Source organism: Etheostoma cragini, chromosome 15 (genome assembly GCF_013103735.1).
Source record: "Etheostoma cragini isolate CJK2018 chromosome 15, CSU_Ecrag_1.0, whole genome shotgun sequence".
NCBI lineage: Eukaryota > Metazoa > Chordata > Actinopteri > Perciformes > Percidae > Etheostoma > Etheostoma cragini.
The window spans coordinates 19,539,487-19,556,074 of record NC_048421.1 but is presented as its reverse complement, the minus strand read 5'-3'; the positions used below and the strand labels follow the sequence as shown (position 1 = coordinate 19,556,074).

The 16,588-nt window shown below is 42.0% G+C and overlaps 1 protein-coding gene across 5 annotated transcripts; it reads left to right on the top strand.

Annotated features, from left to right (window-relative positions):
• The first annotated feature begins 2,169 nt into the window (after nt 1-2,169).
• srrm2 (serine/arginine repetitive matrix 2) lies at nt 2,170-16,051 on the top strand. Of its 5 annotated transcripts, none has more exons than XM_034893562.1 (15): nt 2,170-2,411; nt 3,511-3,762; nt 4,137-4,232; nt 4,871-5,056; nt 5,637-5,720; nt 5,811-5,879; nt 5,959-5,985; nt 7,076-7,192; nt 7,386-7,524; nt 8,733-8,890; nt 9,227-10,798; nt 11,510-12,196; nt 12,359-12,433; nt 14,361-14,468; nt 15,537-16,051. In XM_034893562.1, the coding sequence occupies exons 2-15, from the start codon at nt 3,515-3,517 to the stop codon at nt 15,595-15,597; spliced, it is 3,627 nt and encodes a 1,208-aa protein (XP_034749453.1). In that variant the 5' UTR covers nt 2,170-2,411; nt 3,511-3,514; the 3' UTR covers nt 15,598-16,051. The 5 variants fall into 5 exon arrangements, with proteins under 5 accessions (XP_034749453.1, XP_034749452.1, XP_034749450.1 ...); XM_034893561.1 differs by having other exon boundaries at nt 8,733-9,070; nt 9,119-10,798; XM_034893559.1 differs by having other exon boundaries at nt 5,814-5,879; nt 8,733-10,798.
• The last annotated feature ends 537 nt before the right edge of the window (nt 16,052-16,588 follow it).

Genomic DNA, 16,588 nt, shown 5'->3' with positions numbered 1-16,588 from the left:
TCCTAGCAGAATCAGGTTAATAAACAAATAAAATTGCCAAGATTTAGGTGCATTACAATAAACGTAGTAAGAAGAAATAAAAACAAAAGCAAGTACTGCAAAAGTCAATAAAAATAAATACAGAATTGATAATAAAAATATTAAAACAAAAACAGGTTCAAGTTCTTTATCTATCATCACAACATTCACAGAGACACAGTCGAGGACAATTGAAATTAAGTTAATACTAATTGATTTTCTAATTATGTGTAATTAATGGTCCATGATAAGATGCTATGACTTTTTCATAGTCTGCTTTGTCTGCTTTTTCAACTAAATACGACGGCATAAAGCTTGAAAAACTGATTAATGGTAGCAGAACGTTTTCACATTTCCTCTGACACTGTTATATAAACAATTAAACCTTTTCTATGTTTTGCTTTATGATCACAATATGGTACATAAAGGCATATTATTTGTAATTCAGTTTTTTATTTTACTTGGGAAAACACACATTAACAAAAACTTTACTATCTAAATTGTATTTTTTTGCCGGTAGAAAATATGACTCTGACTCTATGTGTGTAAATGTGTTGTTCATTGAATGTCTATTGTAATAAATTCAAACAAACAAAACTTGGACACCAAAACAAAAATACCTTTTATTTTGATTTCAGATTCATATTTCTTGTTGACTCAAGACCATAGTGGAGTATAGCCGTATAGCTACTTAACAATAATAACAAAACAGTTACAGGAATTTTGTGCAAGATAAATAACTTTAACGTCGTAGAACCCTTTTCAAGAAGTCACAGAATTGCTTATCTGATTGTTACAATTATTTTGGGCAGTTCAATTAGTCATTTGGCTGTTTTCTTAGCCAGTGCCTGTTCTCACCCAGGGTAATTTGTCCACTGAATAGTTGAACAGTAAGTATTATTAAATCAGATAAATTAAAAAAAATTTAAAAAATCAGTTTGGTTAATGGGTTACTGAAGGTCATGAGTTAATGACCTTCCTTTATGTTTCGCAGGAAGATTGAATTGCAGTTCACAACTTTGCCACAAAGGGGCAGTATTTATCAACGTAAGGTGAACCCTGAAACACCCTACAAACCTGCTGAAACTTGTAACCTAATGCCAGTTGTTTTACATAATGACTTTTTTATGAGAGGAAAAAAACCTTTTCATAGTGTGGGGTAAGAAATTTCTCCGAACTCTCCTACATACACAATGTTTCCTTGAAAAGGGTGCATTTAAAGGCCTATGATGCCTCCCACGACCAAATCAAAATATATATTGGATAATGCTAAATAAATATAAGGACAGTAAATGTGCATAGCCTATGCCATATCATCAATGTGTAAAGAATCACAAACAAGCCATTTTTTCTTTGCTTATAACATGTTGGATTAATGTCATGTTAATCACAAATTTCATTTTTTTTAAATGAAAAAAACGTTCAAATTTATAAAACAACAATTTGGTGGCACCCCCATGTCATACCCCTCTCTCCCCTTTCTCACCTAGCACAGCCAGTCACTTTATGCTCCGTACTGTGCGCAAGGGTCTCAACTGACCCAAGGGGGGCTCCAAGGGTTTAGATAAAAACAAACTTGTTTAAAAACAATCCACTTAAAATAGGTCACTGGTCTCTCTGAAAGAAAAGGAGATTACGTTAAAATAGTACAAGGACTGGAAATACACTAATGCCAATGGTCTTGAATCACTGCTATTGTTAACTGTGACAAATGTAACACACCTTTTAATCAGTTACATGTATGACATTTACTGCTAACCTGTTTGCAACCTGTTTTCTTTTTTGGCATGTGTACATTTGGTTTTTGCACCTTGAATCTTGTTGTTTGCGCCTTCATTTGTTTGTTTTTTGTACTGCACTGGGACCAGGGAAGTGCAATTTCCTCTACTACTGTTTTTTCCCCAATTTAATTGGAGCTTTGATCCTAACAGAGACTCAGATACTCAAACAACTAAAGAAACTACAAAGTAAAGAATTGTCTAGAAGATGATGAAAGAAACATTGCAATAAAGTATTTAACAAATATATGTATTGCTGTTGAAAATTTGCAGACTAGAATAATATGGTAAAACTACTTCCACCACTATGTGTATGTATGTATGTATGTACTGTATGTTTTTTTTTATTAAACCGATTTTGAGTTGAACCCCTGAACGCATCGCAAGTTAAACGTGCATCCCATGCGTATGACGTCACTTGGTTTTCAACTTGTTCCTCCTTTGGTTGGAGATCAAACCAGCTAGCTGATAGTAAACCAGCCACATTTCTTTGTTTTTCATTGTTCTAAGACCCAGTTATTATAAGGCGTGTTTTATTGTCTGATTCAACAGGATATTATTTATCGCCAAATTCCTTCGGACACCGTTTTCTTTCCGCTCCGGGAGAAAACACTGGTACGTAGCAAATACGTTAGCTTGCTAACGTTAGCTTAAATGGGAATTGTTCGCTACGCATAAGTGTGGTTGGGCCTTTAGAAATGTGTAGCGCTAAACTCACCGCGTTGCTTATTAAACTTAGTATAAAATCAGTGACTTTCAGCCGTATTAGCTGTATCCCCTCAGTTTCATTAATGGAATTCGATGGTTTGTCTTAGTCATCATAGCTAAATTTACTGATCAGACGAAGCAACAGGCCTATTCTGGCGCACGTGTTAATGCGTGACAAAATGTAATTTATCGTGAATGTATTCTCGACTAATGAATGGATATTTAGATTAGACAAGATCCATACAAATCCTCTGTGTTTCATAAAACTGTGATACGTTGCGAGAAACCTATGCCACACTTACAAAATGCCGCCTGCTTAAACGATAGCTAGCTATTTGACTTGTAGTGATTTCATGAATCAGCTAACGTTTCTTAATTACTGTTTCTGCTATTTTATCAGCCACCGCATAGTGTACGTTGGGACTAAAAATACGGCCATATTAGCTATCTTGAATGATCACTACTGGTTAATTTATGTCAGCCATCTTAGAATACAGTCCCTCAGTATTTTTAAACGCTTAAAATGGCAAAGTGATAAATTGCAGACGCCTCTGCAAGATCTTGGAGATTCTTATGGCTGCAAGTAAGAAAAAATATTACCAAATGCCGGCCTCGGAAAACCTCCCTACTTTAATACACACTATCAACTGGATAGTTTCTTTAAATCCCTATTCCAAGGAAATTTGTTGCTACAGGCTGAGCAGAGTCTCACATAAATACAATATAAGCCATAACATGGCTACATGAAAGACATCAGATACATCCACATATACCTAAATTTATAACTATACACTATGCACCTACACACATGACAGTTATTGCTGTTTTGTTTAGTGATACTATGGCAGAGGGGACCAAACTGTCCCATGCCTCTTTCCAGGCCAATGATCTGGATCTATTACTTTATGCTAAAATGAAAATACTGGATCATTTTGGATTACCAGTAGTTTTTATTGGAAATGGTCACATATTTTTTTATACAATATTTAATTATCTTTTATTCCAGAGTCATGTACAATGGGATTGGCCTGACAACTCCGCGGGGCAGCGGCACCAATGGCTATGTACAACGCAACCTATCGAGCCTGCGGGTCAAAAGGCCACGGGATGAGCGTGGGGGTGAGCGGGATGACAAGGACCGGGAGAGACTAGAGAGTCAGCTCAACAGGCAGCCTAATGCCGACATCCTGGAGCACCAACGGAAGAGGCAGCTGGAGGTCAAGTGTGCCGAGCTGCAGGATATGATGGAGGAGCAAGGGTAAGACAAATATTGTATTTTTTACATCACGCATCTGGACTACACAGGGTTTAGCTAAAGTCCCTGACATACCAAGGAGATAGTTGGTCCAAGTTGGGCTGTACAAGTTGTTACTGCATCAACTAATTGTTTTAGCACTACTTACATTTTGTGTTTATATTGTCTTTTCTTTGCAACCGTTTGACAGTTTCTTTTCATTTAGATCAATATATTATCATACAGGTAATGAATTTTCTGGTTGCACAGGAAATGTAGACTACTGTATAACAAGGAACTACAGTAGCTTGCTGCAGTGGGAGAAAAATAAGAACGGGGCAAGATTGTTGCTTTTGATCTGTACAGTGTTTAATACTCTCTTCTGTTTGCATGGTCAGGTATTCAGCTGAAGAAATTGAGGAGAAGGTGAACAGTTTCCGTATGATGCTACAGGAGAAGCAGGAACCCCCTCCCGCCACCACTGAGAGACCAACGTAAGTACGACATAAACGGGCAACAATAATAATTAAAAAAAAGACAACAACATAAAAGACATGCCATTTTGATAATGACCATCAACAATCTTATTTAATCGTAGAGATGCGTACACCACATTGATCAGCCCCTCCTTGTCCCTTTTGCCGTTTGTGAGACTCTCTTACACACACATTCAGGCCCGTCACGCTCACCTGCAACTCCCAAACCACTAGTAAGTCTGTAGCTAGTTGTTGTTGTTTATGGCCAACTTTAACCAGCCAGGTTCTTTATGAAAACAACAACAGAGAGGAACATGTCTTAACTTAACGGGCTTGCTATCTGGGAGTTCAAGGTGAACTCATGGAAGACAATACTGTATGCTAGCTGTGTGGTGATGCCAGACTTTGGAGAGGGCTGTGGGTCCAGAAGACCTGGCGTTGAACACTGAAAATAGTGATATAAAGAAGAAAAAAATCTGAATAATAAATGTGTTAAAATAAAAGAAGGTAAAACCTTTTTTTTATTTTTATTTTATTTATTTTTTACTTCATCTGACATCCACCAAAAATATACTCTACACACATTTATTACCCAGAGCATCACATAGTCCACATTGCAAAGTGTCAGTAATAAAAAGCGGTGTGTTTTCTCTCAGGGCGACAGAGACTCATGCTCTAGCTGCAGCCAACCAGCAGAAAAATGACCGTCTTCGGGCGGCTTTTGGCATCTCCAGTGAATATGTGGACGGGTCATCCTTCCACGCTGACCGCAAGGAGAGAGAAAAGGAGAAGAAAGAGCAAGAACGCCTGGAGAGGGAAAGGCAGCAGCAGCAAAAATATACGTGAGTAGGTCAAAAACCACCCACATTGCTGGAGTGCAAATCCAATTTATCTCTCTTTTACATTTAATTCTAGCAAAGTAACAGAGCTGGACATTGTGGCTTCAATATTTTTCAGTATTTTCCAGCCTTGGTAAAACAGGTTTGAATAAGGGACAAAATTGGGGCACCTGGGTAGCTCACCTAGTTGAGGGTGCGTCCCATGTACAGTTTCTTAGTTCTTGCCGCTGCGACCAGGGGTTCAATTCCAACCTGCGGCCCTTTACTGCATGGCCTTTTCCCTCTCTTTCCCCTTTCATCTTTTGGAGCTTTACACACAGCTAGAGGTAGAGGTATACAAAAATATATATTCAGACAAAAATTAACCTCTATTGTTAGTGAGAGCACACAGAGTAAAGTTTCTGCAGCATAAACATATATGCTGTTAGCATATGTTTTTTTAAGACATTGCAATACATTCGTTTGCATTCTTCAATCTCAAAACCACAGTTACTATGGTCACTTACTACAATGTAATAGGTTCACTCATCACTCACCATTGTTTCTGTTTCTGACCTGGGGTATGCTGCCTTTGCTCTCTCAGGTTGGTAGAAGACTCAGACAATTCAGATTCTCCTCCCAAGAAGCGTAGTCGGAAGAAGAAGAAGAAAAACAAGAACAGAGACAGGTGAGAAAATGAACTTGATAGGAGCAGAAAAGTTCTTGACAATAAAGTAAATGTCTGACAATTTTCTGTCAATTTTCTGTCTTTGGTCAGCAGCTCAGAGAGTCCCTCCCCATCTCCTCCACGAGAGAAGACGAAATCCAAGAAGAAGAAAAAGAAACGGTATTCCATTTCTGGATTCTTACCTTTCATTTAAACGTTTCACATGGATCGTGATTGATTTTAAAAATTTGTGTTTCAGTGATGCATCAGAAGATGAAGAAGACAGGTAGGCGTTTGTGTCTATCATATCTGTCTTCCTGTTTACCAGCAGATCATTGTTGCTTTGTTCTTGACCCAAGTGGCACAGTTCAAACAGTAAATACGAAATTTGACTAGAATAGGAATTTTTATGAACCTTTAATTGTTTCTTTAATATTGTATTTAATGAGGAATACCAAACCTGCTTTCGTTTTTACACTAGTGCAGTGCTTGTTTAAACCGTGCCTGTTAGGAATGGGCCAATTGCTTGGCCTTGGCCATGTCATAGTCGCGTTACACAACCAATCTACTCATGTTCAGAAACACCAGGGAAATACATTCTAGTTTACTTTATAAACTCCAAGAGCAGACTTTACCGGTAGGCATGGCAGGCAGCTGCCCGGGGGCCTGAGATGAAAGAGCCTCGAAGTAAAATCCTTCCACCAAGTTGAGTCCTCCAGGCCGCTCGGTGAAAATGTTATCGACAAGCGGGTGTTATGTGTTATGTATTATTATTTACTGCTATTATACATTAATGGTCCAGGCAGCTTTGGAACTGGACTCTGGGTGAGTCTTAGTGAGGCGAAGGCAGCTGCCCGGAGGAAAAGGCTTTGCCTGGCTCAGAGAGTACACTGTCTTCTACTTAGGACGTTTTTCCGTTAATGATACCTGCTCGCCTCAACTTGACCGCGATGCCCCGTCCTCCTTTTTTCCTTGCAGATTAGTACTGCGTCATACGTGAGGCGAGCGTGGCTGGTCGTCATAGTAGCAAACTTCCGTAACCTAACTCGACACACACACAGAACGTTGGAGGTGTGTTTTTGATTCTTGGCATGTGGCAGTTGCCACAGCCAGAAGGCAAATTAGTTTCCAAAGAAGCTGCAGCAAAAAAAATTGCTGGCTAAACTTTTCAAACACACACTCTGTGAATTACAGCTCACCTCAACTTAATACGTTATAGTCGCCGGCTTTTGTGTGATATCTAGTGTTGCCAAAAATGTTGTTAGCGAAGTGTAACTCACAGACAGAGACTTCTGCCTTGTTAGTAGTATTTAGAACAGATACACTGAAAATATAGGTGTAAATAACTGTCTCCTCTGATCCTCACCCTCTCAAAGTTCATCAGATGGGAAGCAGAAGGAGTCAAAAAAGAAAACAAAGAAGAGCAAAAGTGGGAGTCCTTTGAAAGCAAAGGCATTGCGACACAGGAGTGTCTCCTCCAGCTCTGTTCACAGGTATGAGATAAGATGATATAATGATAAAAATGGGTTGTCTGGCACTTTGGAACAGCTATAAACACTTTTGCCTTTTAAGACTTTCTGATGGCACTTAGTTCAAACTAGTTTGTTTACACATACTGAACTCTTTGTTTGACTGTATTGGACTAAACCAAAATTGTACTTATTTTTCTTTTTCTGATATTAACAGCCAGTCTCCAGCCCCTGTAAGACCACATCAACAGGACCAAATTGCAAGAAAAGCTGATGAAGGTAGAAAGGGGAGATCGCCAGACAGGAGGAGACGTGGCGATGAGGACCACTTTCCACAACATCAGGGAGGCGAAGGGGTAAGACTCGGGCTGTTGCATTGGACTTAACCTTTAACCTTAACCTTAGCTTGGATATAGGGCTGCACGATTATGGCCAAAATGATAATCACGATTGTTTTGATCAGGATTATTTGTTGATTTTATCAAAAACAAATGTTATCGTCACATAGGCTATTTATAACTGCGAGAGGGAGTGTCATGGACGCTACTCACCGAGAGACGGCTGACTCATTATGAACGGGTCCAGCACGGGTTGAATGGCGGAAACACACGTCTTGTGTATGAAATGTCTGCATCGTCACTGCGCTGCATTTTTATGAACTATGATATTCTGGCCAAGGGTCACATCTCTGGCCCAGGTCCAGCAGCTCCGTCTCACACGCTGTTACTCTACCAACTGAAGATAGTCGCATTCAATAACTTCTTCTGTGTTCTTCGCCGTGGCCGCCGCGATAGCAGAGTTACCAGTGGAAACACTGGTACAAATACAGGTTTGCCCCTCATATTTAACAATATACAGCTGTGTTAATAAAAAATTAAAACTGGACAAATGTCAGAAGTGTGGACTGGCGGCCGCTGTGTCGCCGGGCGCCGAGAGTAATAGGAGAGAGAGTAGAGGAGAGAGACAACACAGGCACAGCTTTACAGACAAAATGGGTCATGTAACGCAAAATTAAACCATATCCATATAAACAGCATTGCAGAGGATGCAAGGACATTAGCATCGGTGCGTCCTAGAGGAGCTAACAGACACCGACAAGCACTGGTCACTGCTGTTGTCTGAAAAAAAACACACAGACGGGAAACAATGTTGCGTTTACTGGTAAACTGGTAAACCTTGAGACCGACGTATAACCGACTGCTATCTGTTGAGTTTTCCTCCTGTTACTCTGTGACTGTCTACATTTAGAAACTAACCTGCACGGGGTGCAGGAAACTACTCTGACTGGCCCATGATCAGACGGGTTGACGGAGCGGTAGATGGGCTATGCAAAAAACCCGGAGCGTTCTATGAATTGATGCTTTAAAAAAAATCACTCGATCACGCAAACTACATGAAGTCTAAATCTGGATCGCGATTAAAATTTGATTTATTGTGCAGCCCTAGTTGGATATGTTTCTTTTGCTCATAGTATCTCAAACTAAATTCAAACTAATTGATATTATCATGTATCTATCGTGAACATACTATTTAAAATGACACCAATAAATCTTTCTACATGTAGAAGAGGCCACATTTTGAGAGAGAAAAAGAGCGGCCATGTTCTGTGGAGAAGACTTCCAAGAGGAGACATGACTCTTCATCCCCTTCTCCACCACCACAGTCCGAAAAAAGCAGGGAGAGGGTGAAAGGGAGGCGTTCCAGGAGCACAGAAAAGGAGAGGGAGAGAGAAAGAAGCCCTAGAAGAAAAGAGATGGAGAAAGGAAGGCGTTCAAGGAGCAGAGACAACGAGAGAGGGAGACGCTCAAGGAGCAGAGAAAACGTGAGGGAGAAAGTAGTGAGCTCCCGAAGCAGAGATATGGAGAAAGGGAGGAGGTCAAGGAGCAGAGATGTGGAGAAAGGGAGGAGGTCAAGAAGCAGAGATGTGGAGAAAGGGAGGAGGTCAAGGAGCAGAGATGTGGAGAAAGGGAGGAGGTCAAGGAGCAGAGATGTGGAGAAAGGGAGGAGGTCAAGGAGCAGAGATGTGGAGAAAGGCAGCCTTTCAAAAAACAGAGACGTGGAGAAAGGGAGGCGTTCAAGAAGCAAAGAAAAGAGAGACAAAGGAAAGGAGGGCCTTCCTCAGAGGACAAGACATCACTCGTCCTCATCCCGTTCACCTTCTCCTCCACCCAAACAGGAGACGAGGACAGAAAGGAGCAGAGACACTGAGTGGGAAAAAGAAAGTAATAAACAGGGAAAAAAGAGGCATGACTCCTCATCCCCCTCGCCTCCCCCAAAGAGGGAGAGGAGTGGAGAGAGGGAGCGCAGGACTGAGAGAGATTTGAACTCAAGGGTGCCAAATGATAGGGACAACAGGAGAGACACCGCTAGGAGACAGGAGAGAGAGGTGTCTCTTTCCCAACAGAAAAATGACAGGAGAAATGAAGGACAACCATCCCACAATTCCCAGTTACCCACCTCTCTCTCTCCTGTCACAAATGGGCGTCAAAGAGAGAAGGAGGATGAGAGGAGAAGAGAAAAAGAAAGGGAGAGCATTAAGGAGAAAGACGGGCATCTGAAAAAGCTGACTGAACAAGACAGAGAGCGAGGTCCAGAAGGCGGCAGAAAGAGAGATGAGGCTGTCCGTTCGACTGCCGAAAGTAGGCGAGATGGATCGAGACCTGCGGAGAAAGGCAAGAGCGAAAGACCAGAGATGAACGAGAGGGAAGAGAAGACAAGAAGCCTGCTGACGACCAAGAGAAGTGAGGACAGGGAGAAACAGGCTGAGAAAAAAAGAGAGAGCAGCAGCAGCAGCAGCAGTAGTAGCAGCAGCAGCAGTAGTGGCAGCGATAGTGACAGTGATAGCTCCTCGTCCTCCTCTTCATCTTCCTCTTCATCCTCATCTTCTGAAGATGAAGGCAAGGCAAAGAAGGCGGGCTCAGCAGGGAAAGAAAAAAGTAGCCCCTCGAAAAGTACACCGTCTGCCATTGGAGCTGCAGTTCAAAGGTATTTAGCCAACGGGGGAAAGGAAAGCCCCGTCCCTGCTTCTGAGGGCAACGAGCCTCGACAAGCCCAGAAAGACAAAGAGGTTGGAGGAGACAAACGTGAGAGGGAAAGAGCTTCCCACAAAGCCCCTGCAGAGACTCACCCGTCCCGGAAAAAAGGTCAGGAACGATATAGCCCCACACAGATGGACAGTCCGAGTCCACCTCTTTCCCCATCCAACAGAGCAGACCCCAGCAGAGGCAGCAAAAGGTATTCTCCCGCTGAGGCCAAAGAAGAAAAAACTAGAGTGGAGGTGAAAGTCGGGGAAAGGGAGAGAGGCAGGGAGAGGGAGGCAGCCAGGAGGCCTGCAAGGTCCAGCCCCTCAGCTAGGAGGTCACGCTCGCCACCACATAAAACTACTACCTCCCCAGCACGTCGCACTCCACCAAGGCAGTATCAGGAACCACCATCCCGATCCAGGAGAGCTTCTCCTCCTCCGGCCTGGTCGGACTGGGACAGAGAGAGACAGAGAGACCGAGAGAGGGACAGGGACAGAGAGAGGGACAGAGAACGCGAGCGGGTCGGCAGGAGGAGCAGGTCCAGAAGCCCAAGAAGGCGTAGCAGGTCCAGGTCTAGAAGTCCAAGGCGGCGAAGCCCCCCTAGCAGGTAAAAAGAAAACATACCTTTATGTACATATGCTCAGTCGTTGCGCTTAAAGAGTGCCGTGTCTGAGTAGGGATGAATCGGTTTGACGGGAAGTTTACTATTACATTTTACTCCCCAAAATGACACATAGGAGTGTGAACTGTTCATACTGTTCGGACCTTTGCATAAGTCGGTAAACAACACAAATTTCATTTGCATTTACTGACCTTTTATGCAGCTTTATACCAGAAGCTACTAAAGGAAAGAAGAGTAAGTAGAGGTTTTTTAATGGCAAACAGGGCCACTGCTTAAACAGATATAAATTTTAAGTGCTAGCGGATCATTACAGATTAAACAGTTAAAATTCCATATAAAATGTGAAAGTGAAAGTGCAAATGGTGTTCTTGAAGGAAACTTACAGCATTTTTATTTTGACTTTAAGCAATTACCCACTTGTTAAACTAGTGAGTATTTAGTGATGTATGCTTGATGTATGTACTTGGGTAGACAGACACTTGAGAAGATAAATCATTTATTTTTTGTTTGTGAAAATACGGGATGAAAATTGAATGAACCAAAAGCAAAAAAGAATTTAGGAGCATCAATTTCTGAGAATAATTTTTTTAATATTTTAGGAAATAGGATAATAGATTAATGCCTTGGTGTCACATTAACATGGTTTACTCAGATGACATAAGGGAGCTTGTTTTAATGGCTGAAACCATCTTCCAGGTCCCGTCGTTCTCCTTCTCCACAGCGGCGAAGGAGGAGCAGTCACTCCCTCTCCCGAGAGAGAGCGAGACAAAGGGAACACGAGAGGATCAGGCAGAGGGAGGTAGAACAAGAGAGAGGACGGGTCAAGGAGCATCTGCCCCCAAAAGATGTCCCCCAATCCCACAGGTCATCCTCGTCCTCATCATCTTCCAGCTCCTCTTCTTCCTCTTCGTCCTCACCGTCACCACAGCGAGAGATGAAAGACACAAAAGCACTAACAAAGAGAGACAAAAGAACGGAGCGAGAGGACGAGAAGAAAGAGGACAGACGGCAGAAAGTTAGTTCCTCTTCTTCACAAGACCCATCCAGAGAATCGTCCCATGCCCCACCTTCAGGTAGGAGAGGCTCCCAGTCAGACTCGAGGCGCTCCGATTTGGCCCCCCGAAGGTCACCCGCAGGCAGCCAACCAGACACCAAACAGGTGTCTCGAGATCCAAGCAGGAAGCAGTCACCAGTGGCAACCCATCAACCTTCAAACCAAGCAGTCAGAAGTGAGAGCGCTGTAAATGGGAAGGAGGCAGGCAAGAAAGCAAACAGGAGCAGCAGCTCCAGCTCCTCTTCCTCGTCTTCATCATCATCTTCTTCTTCCTCGTCTTCATCATCCTCATCAGACAGCTCTGACTCTGAAGTGGAGCAGGAAAAAGGGTAAGCAAGAGATGGGGAATGTTGAGCTGTGTGAGCTCAATAAACATTCAATAAAGAAAAATTTGGGGTTGCAGCGATAATAAAACAATTATTCAATAGTTTAATAATAAACTACTCTCTAGTTAATTATTACCCTTGGTACTGTTTTTTTGTTTTTATCAGGAAGACAGTCAAAGCTCCAAGCTCTCCTTCTTCATCCTCGTCATCGGAGAATGAAAAGGAAATAAAGAAAAAGAGGTAAGAAGAGATACTGAAAACTTGATGTTACTCATAAGATGTGGTTACATCAGAGAACTTCATTTTTGGTTTGCTAAGAGTTGCTCCAACATTGAAAAGAAACTAATTACCTGGGTATGAAATAATGCTCCAATATTATCGGCCGGCACAATCTTCTCAGTGAAATATTTTGGAGGTAATTTAGAAACGGTCTTCGTTACATCCTTTGTCTATAAGAGAGCAAGAACAAGTTTTCACATCTCACACTGTAAAATGTCCCGCTTAAATGCTCTTTAACAACTATTTAACAAGAAAATGTAATGGATCCTTGTGAAAAGTGCTCAAGCTGAATCAACAACAGTCCCTTCTGTTGGTCAAACGTTAAGCCCTGAATCGGAACAAGCCTACCCACGGAAACCTGGAGACCGGAGAATCATCTTCCATGTCCACAGGCAACAAACCTTTCTCCCTCAACTCAGACTTCAAAGCTACCCTAATGTTGTCTTTAAGGCGTTTGTTGCCTACCACTACCGAGAGGTGCTCGGTAATCTTCAGCAACTACTCCTTTAGTACAACGCCACAACCGACGGAGTTGCAATAAACGCGTCACACTCTGCCATTACAACAAACTACAACTGGCAAAACTACAGCAACAGATCCAGCAGAACAGTGTAACTTCCCCATGCGCAGTAAGAGGGCTAACCCTCACCTGGTAAGGAGTTTCCCCGCTATCTAGATTAACCCAGCCAAATAACTCATCCCTTAATGCAGCTACTTGCGGAGGGTATGTATGCCCTACTGACCGCTGGCTTGGGACAGCAACTAGTACACAAGCAACCCTCCGAAAACCACGGACATGCTCCCTAGCCAAAAGCTTAACCCACGTTTGCCACAACACTACCAAGGATCAGCTCAACAAGCCCAAAAGTGGACCGTTGCTACAATCTACAAGTGAAAACTCCAACCACTTTAATCAGCAGTATGCACACGAGGACCCACACCAGCCACCTGAATTACATGTTGACTACAGCAACAACAAATAATTTGTAATAAAAATTTACATTACATGAGCTCAAAACAAGAGCTTAAAAGAAATTTATTTCAAATGCCAGAATGTAAGCTGCCACTCTCCCAACAAACTACAACACACACAAATAAAACACATTGCACCCCATACACAGTAACAAGCCACACAAGCCCACAGTGTGTTGATGCCTTACCAAGAAGAATGAGCTCACATCCTGTCAAGCTACCATGTTCCTACAAGAACAACGGACCCAATTCATGCACCCCAACTTACCAGGCTACAACAATACTAAGGCCACAAGCCCCCATTTTTTATTTGTAATGTGCAAGGTGTGTCTCTGTAACTTAAATAAACCCAAAGCACCATGTGGCAGTCGGGTTGATCAGGCCATGGTTGTATGGATACCAGTGAAGAGAGAAGAGAATGTAGTAGGACCAGGTGGAGCTTTATCAGGTGCCCCTGATCTGCCATCAACTCAAGACAAAGATAGTTAAGACCAGACAGCGTGGCATCACTGGATCACACAGGGGCCGTCGCAGGTCGCACGCCTCTGGAGCAAGGGTTCGGTGTCCTGCTCAGGGACACATTGGTTGATGTATCATAGTGGGATTCGATTCAACACTAAAGGAATGTGTCATATCCACAGCGCCATCACCGCCCCATCAGACGTCTTAATATCAGGAGTGTTTACCTTTTCCTGCTGTTTTAAGGATCCTTCCATGACAGGGTAGAAATGCTGATTGTTCAATAATTAAATTATGTTTTGATAACATTAATTATTGTAATAATTATACGACATCCCCAACTGTTATTTAAATACTAACTTTTACTTGAGATTTTAGTGAATTGCAAAAACTACACTCAAGTTCTACAGCATTGTTTTGACTTTGGGACTTTAATTGACAGTTGTTTTCTTCACAGCCCTGCAATGCCTCGGAGGGTGCCGGCTGATTCACTGAGAGATTCTCGCTCACTCAGTTATTCTCCTCCAAGGTACATGAGAGCAGCGCCGCCCTCGCCTAGCCGCAGGTCTGTAGCGACCACATTACATTTAAACTGTGTTTAAGAGTGTGCCAACAGCTTTAACTACATGTGCAAATGCTGGGGTCCGATGTTAAAGTAATGCCAGGAGTGAAAATCAACAATGTGACCCTTTTGGCCAATGTCCAATGGAGCTGTCTGCATCATGGCTATGGAGACCATGCACTGATTTAAATTTTACTTATAAATTTATATAAATGTCTTTATTTATCTGCAATTTTCTTAAAATATAAAGGTAATCATATATTTGATTTACCACCATCTCTCTAATGGTAGGGGGGTTGCCTCTCGAACCATTGGCTTGGATCGGTTCGAGCCCAGGCTCCTCCAGCCACATGTCAAAGTGTCCCTGAGCAAGACACTAAAACCCAAAATAAAAAATGCAGTAATTGAATTTAACTACACTGTACTGTGTATATGAATTAAAAATAAAGTTTGTTTTGTTACGCAGTTGGTTTATAATTCTGGTTTGACAACAACGTGTTTTATAGTCCTCCACACCCGCCCCCAGTGCACAAAGTCCACAGCCTCCAACATCACAAAATGGTGTTTGACTGTGACCTGCATCTTATCAAATAAGATTTATTGTAGGCTAGCTTGCTATAGTATAGGGATGTCATGTTCCACACACACCCAGTCAAGAGTCTATCATTAAACTGCTAGCAAGCTAGTTGTCAAACGTCTCATTAGCAGGCTAGGTATTTTGTGTTTATCTTTGCTGGTTCTGGCTAGGCTTGGCCTTTTTAACTCTGTCAGCTTTCCGAACTGGCATGTTCCTCTTTGTGTCATTATGTACCAAAGTTTTCATCAACCTTTGTCATTGGTAGTGGGCTATTAAAGTTTTGTTGGGGTTTATGTTGATAATGCAGCAATGTACATGAGTATGTAACGATACCTAAATCATATTCTAGTTCAGAATATGTGCCTCCTGAGGGCCAATCAATAGCAATTTATCAGCAATGAATATCCTTTCCACCAGTGAGAAAGTTGCGCTGTTGCACTCGGACCCTTTTTATTAATGGTGATATACTGTATGCTGTATTTCCTTTCTGGTAGGAGTGGCAGCAGGCAGTCACCGAGCCGCTCCTCAAGCAGCAGCAGCAGAAGAAGGAAATGAGCCGACAACTTGAGGCGCTTTACTTCTTTTTTTGTGTTTGTCTGTTCACTTCCGGCTGGTGTGAACTGGGACTATAACGTGGACTATACAGCCAGTGGTCAGTAGATATACATCTGCTAATGTCAGGGGACTTGTTTTGGTTTTGAGCCATCAAACAGTTATCAACAATGTGTTTGTTTTTTAAGCAGCGTTGACCTGAGGCTGGCTTGTACATTTCTTTTTATGAGCTGAATAAGAAATGTACACATTCAGACACGCAAACAGTTAAGTAAAATGTAACTAACAATGTTCCTCTGTACTTGTACTGTTTGTTGCGTTATACCTGTAGATATAAGCTGTCTGTATTTTTGGTTATTATGTAACGGATTCAAATTTCCATTTAATGTGAGCAGAAACTGAAACATGGTTAATTTCTTTGTTGAAAATAGTTAATAAAAGGCAATTGTACATTTAATTTCTGTGGAATCTGTCCATTTGGTTATTGTTGGACATCCAACTTGGATAGGTTTGGTGATATTTTATATTGTCCTTATTATCAAATCACATGAAACACCCAAACCAACAATGAATATATCTTCTAACAAGTATTGTGTGTGTCTCTAAGCCTGATGTATTTTCCTCTGTGCCACTGAGCTCCAGTGTTGTCGTAAAGCTATTAAAACACATCAATGAGCTGCACTGGGGGACATTTTGACTCACTCCCACATACCTCGTCCAGCAGCCCCAAATACTCAATAGAATACTAGGTATTGAGGTTAGCGTTCTCAGGAACCAAAGGTCATAGAGCTGGAACACATTTCGGGTTTTGGTCCTGGGATTTGTTAACAATAACCAAAATGTAGAATACAACACAATGGTTGAAGGTGGGGGGGAATCTTCTAATTTTTAAGTGACTAAAGAGCAAGACGGAAGTGAAAATCGTGTTAGAGGTTGCTGTTCCAACAGAGCTGTGTGTATATATACACAATGGCTTGCGAAAGTTAACAAAAAA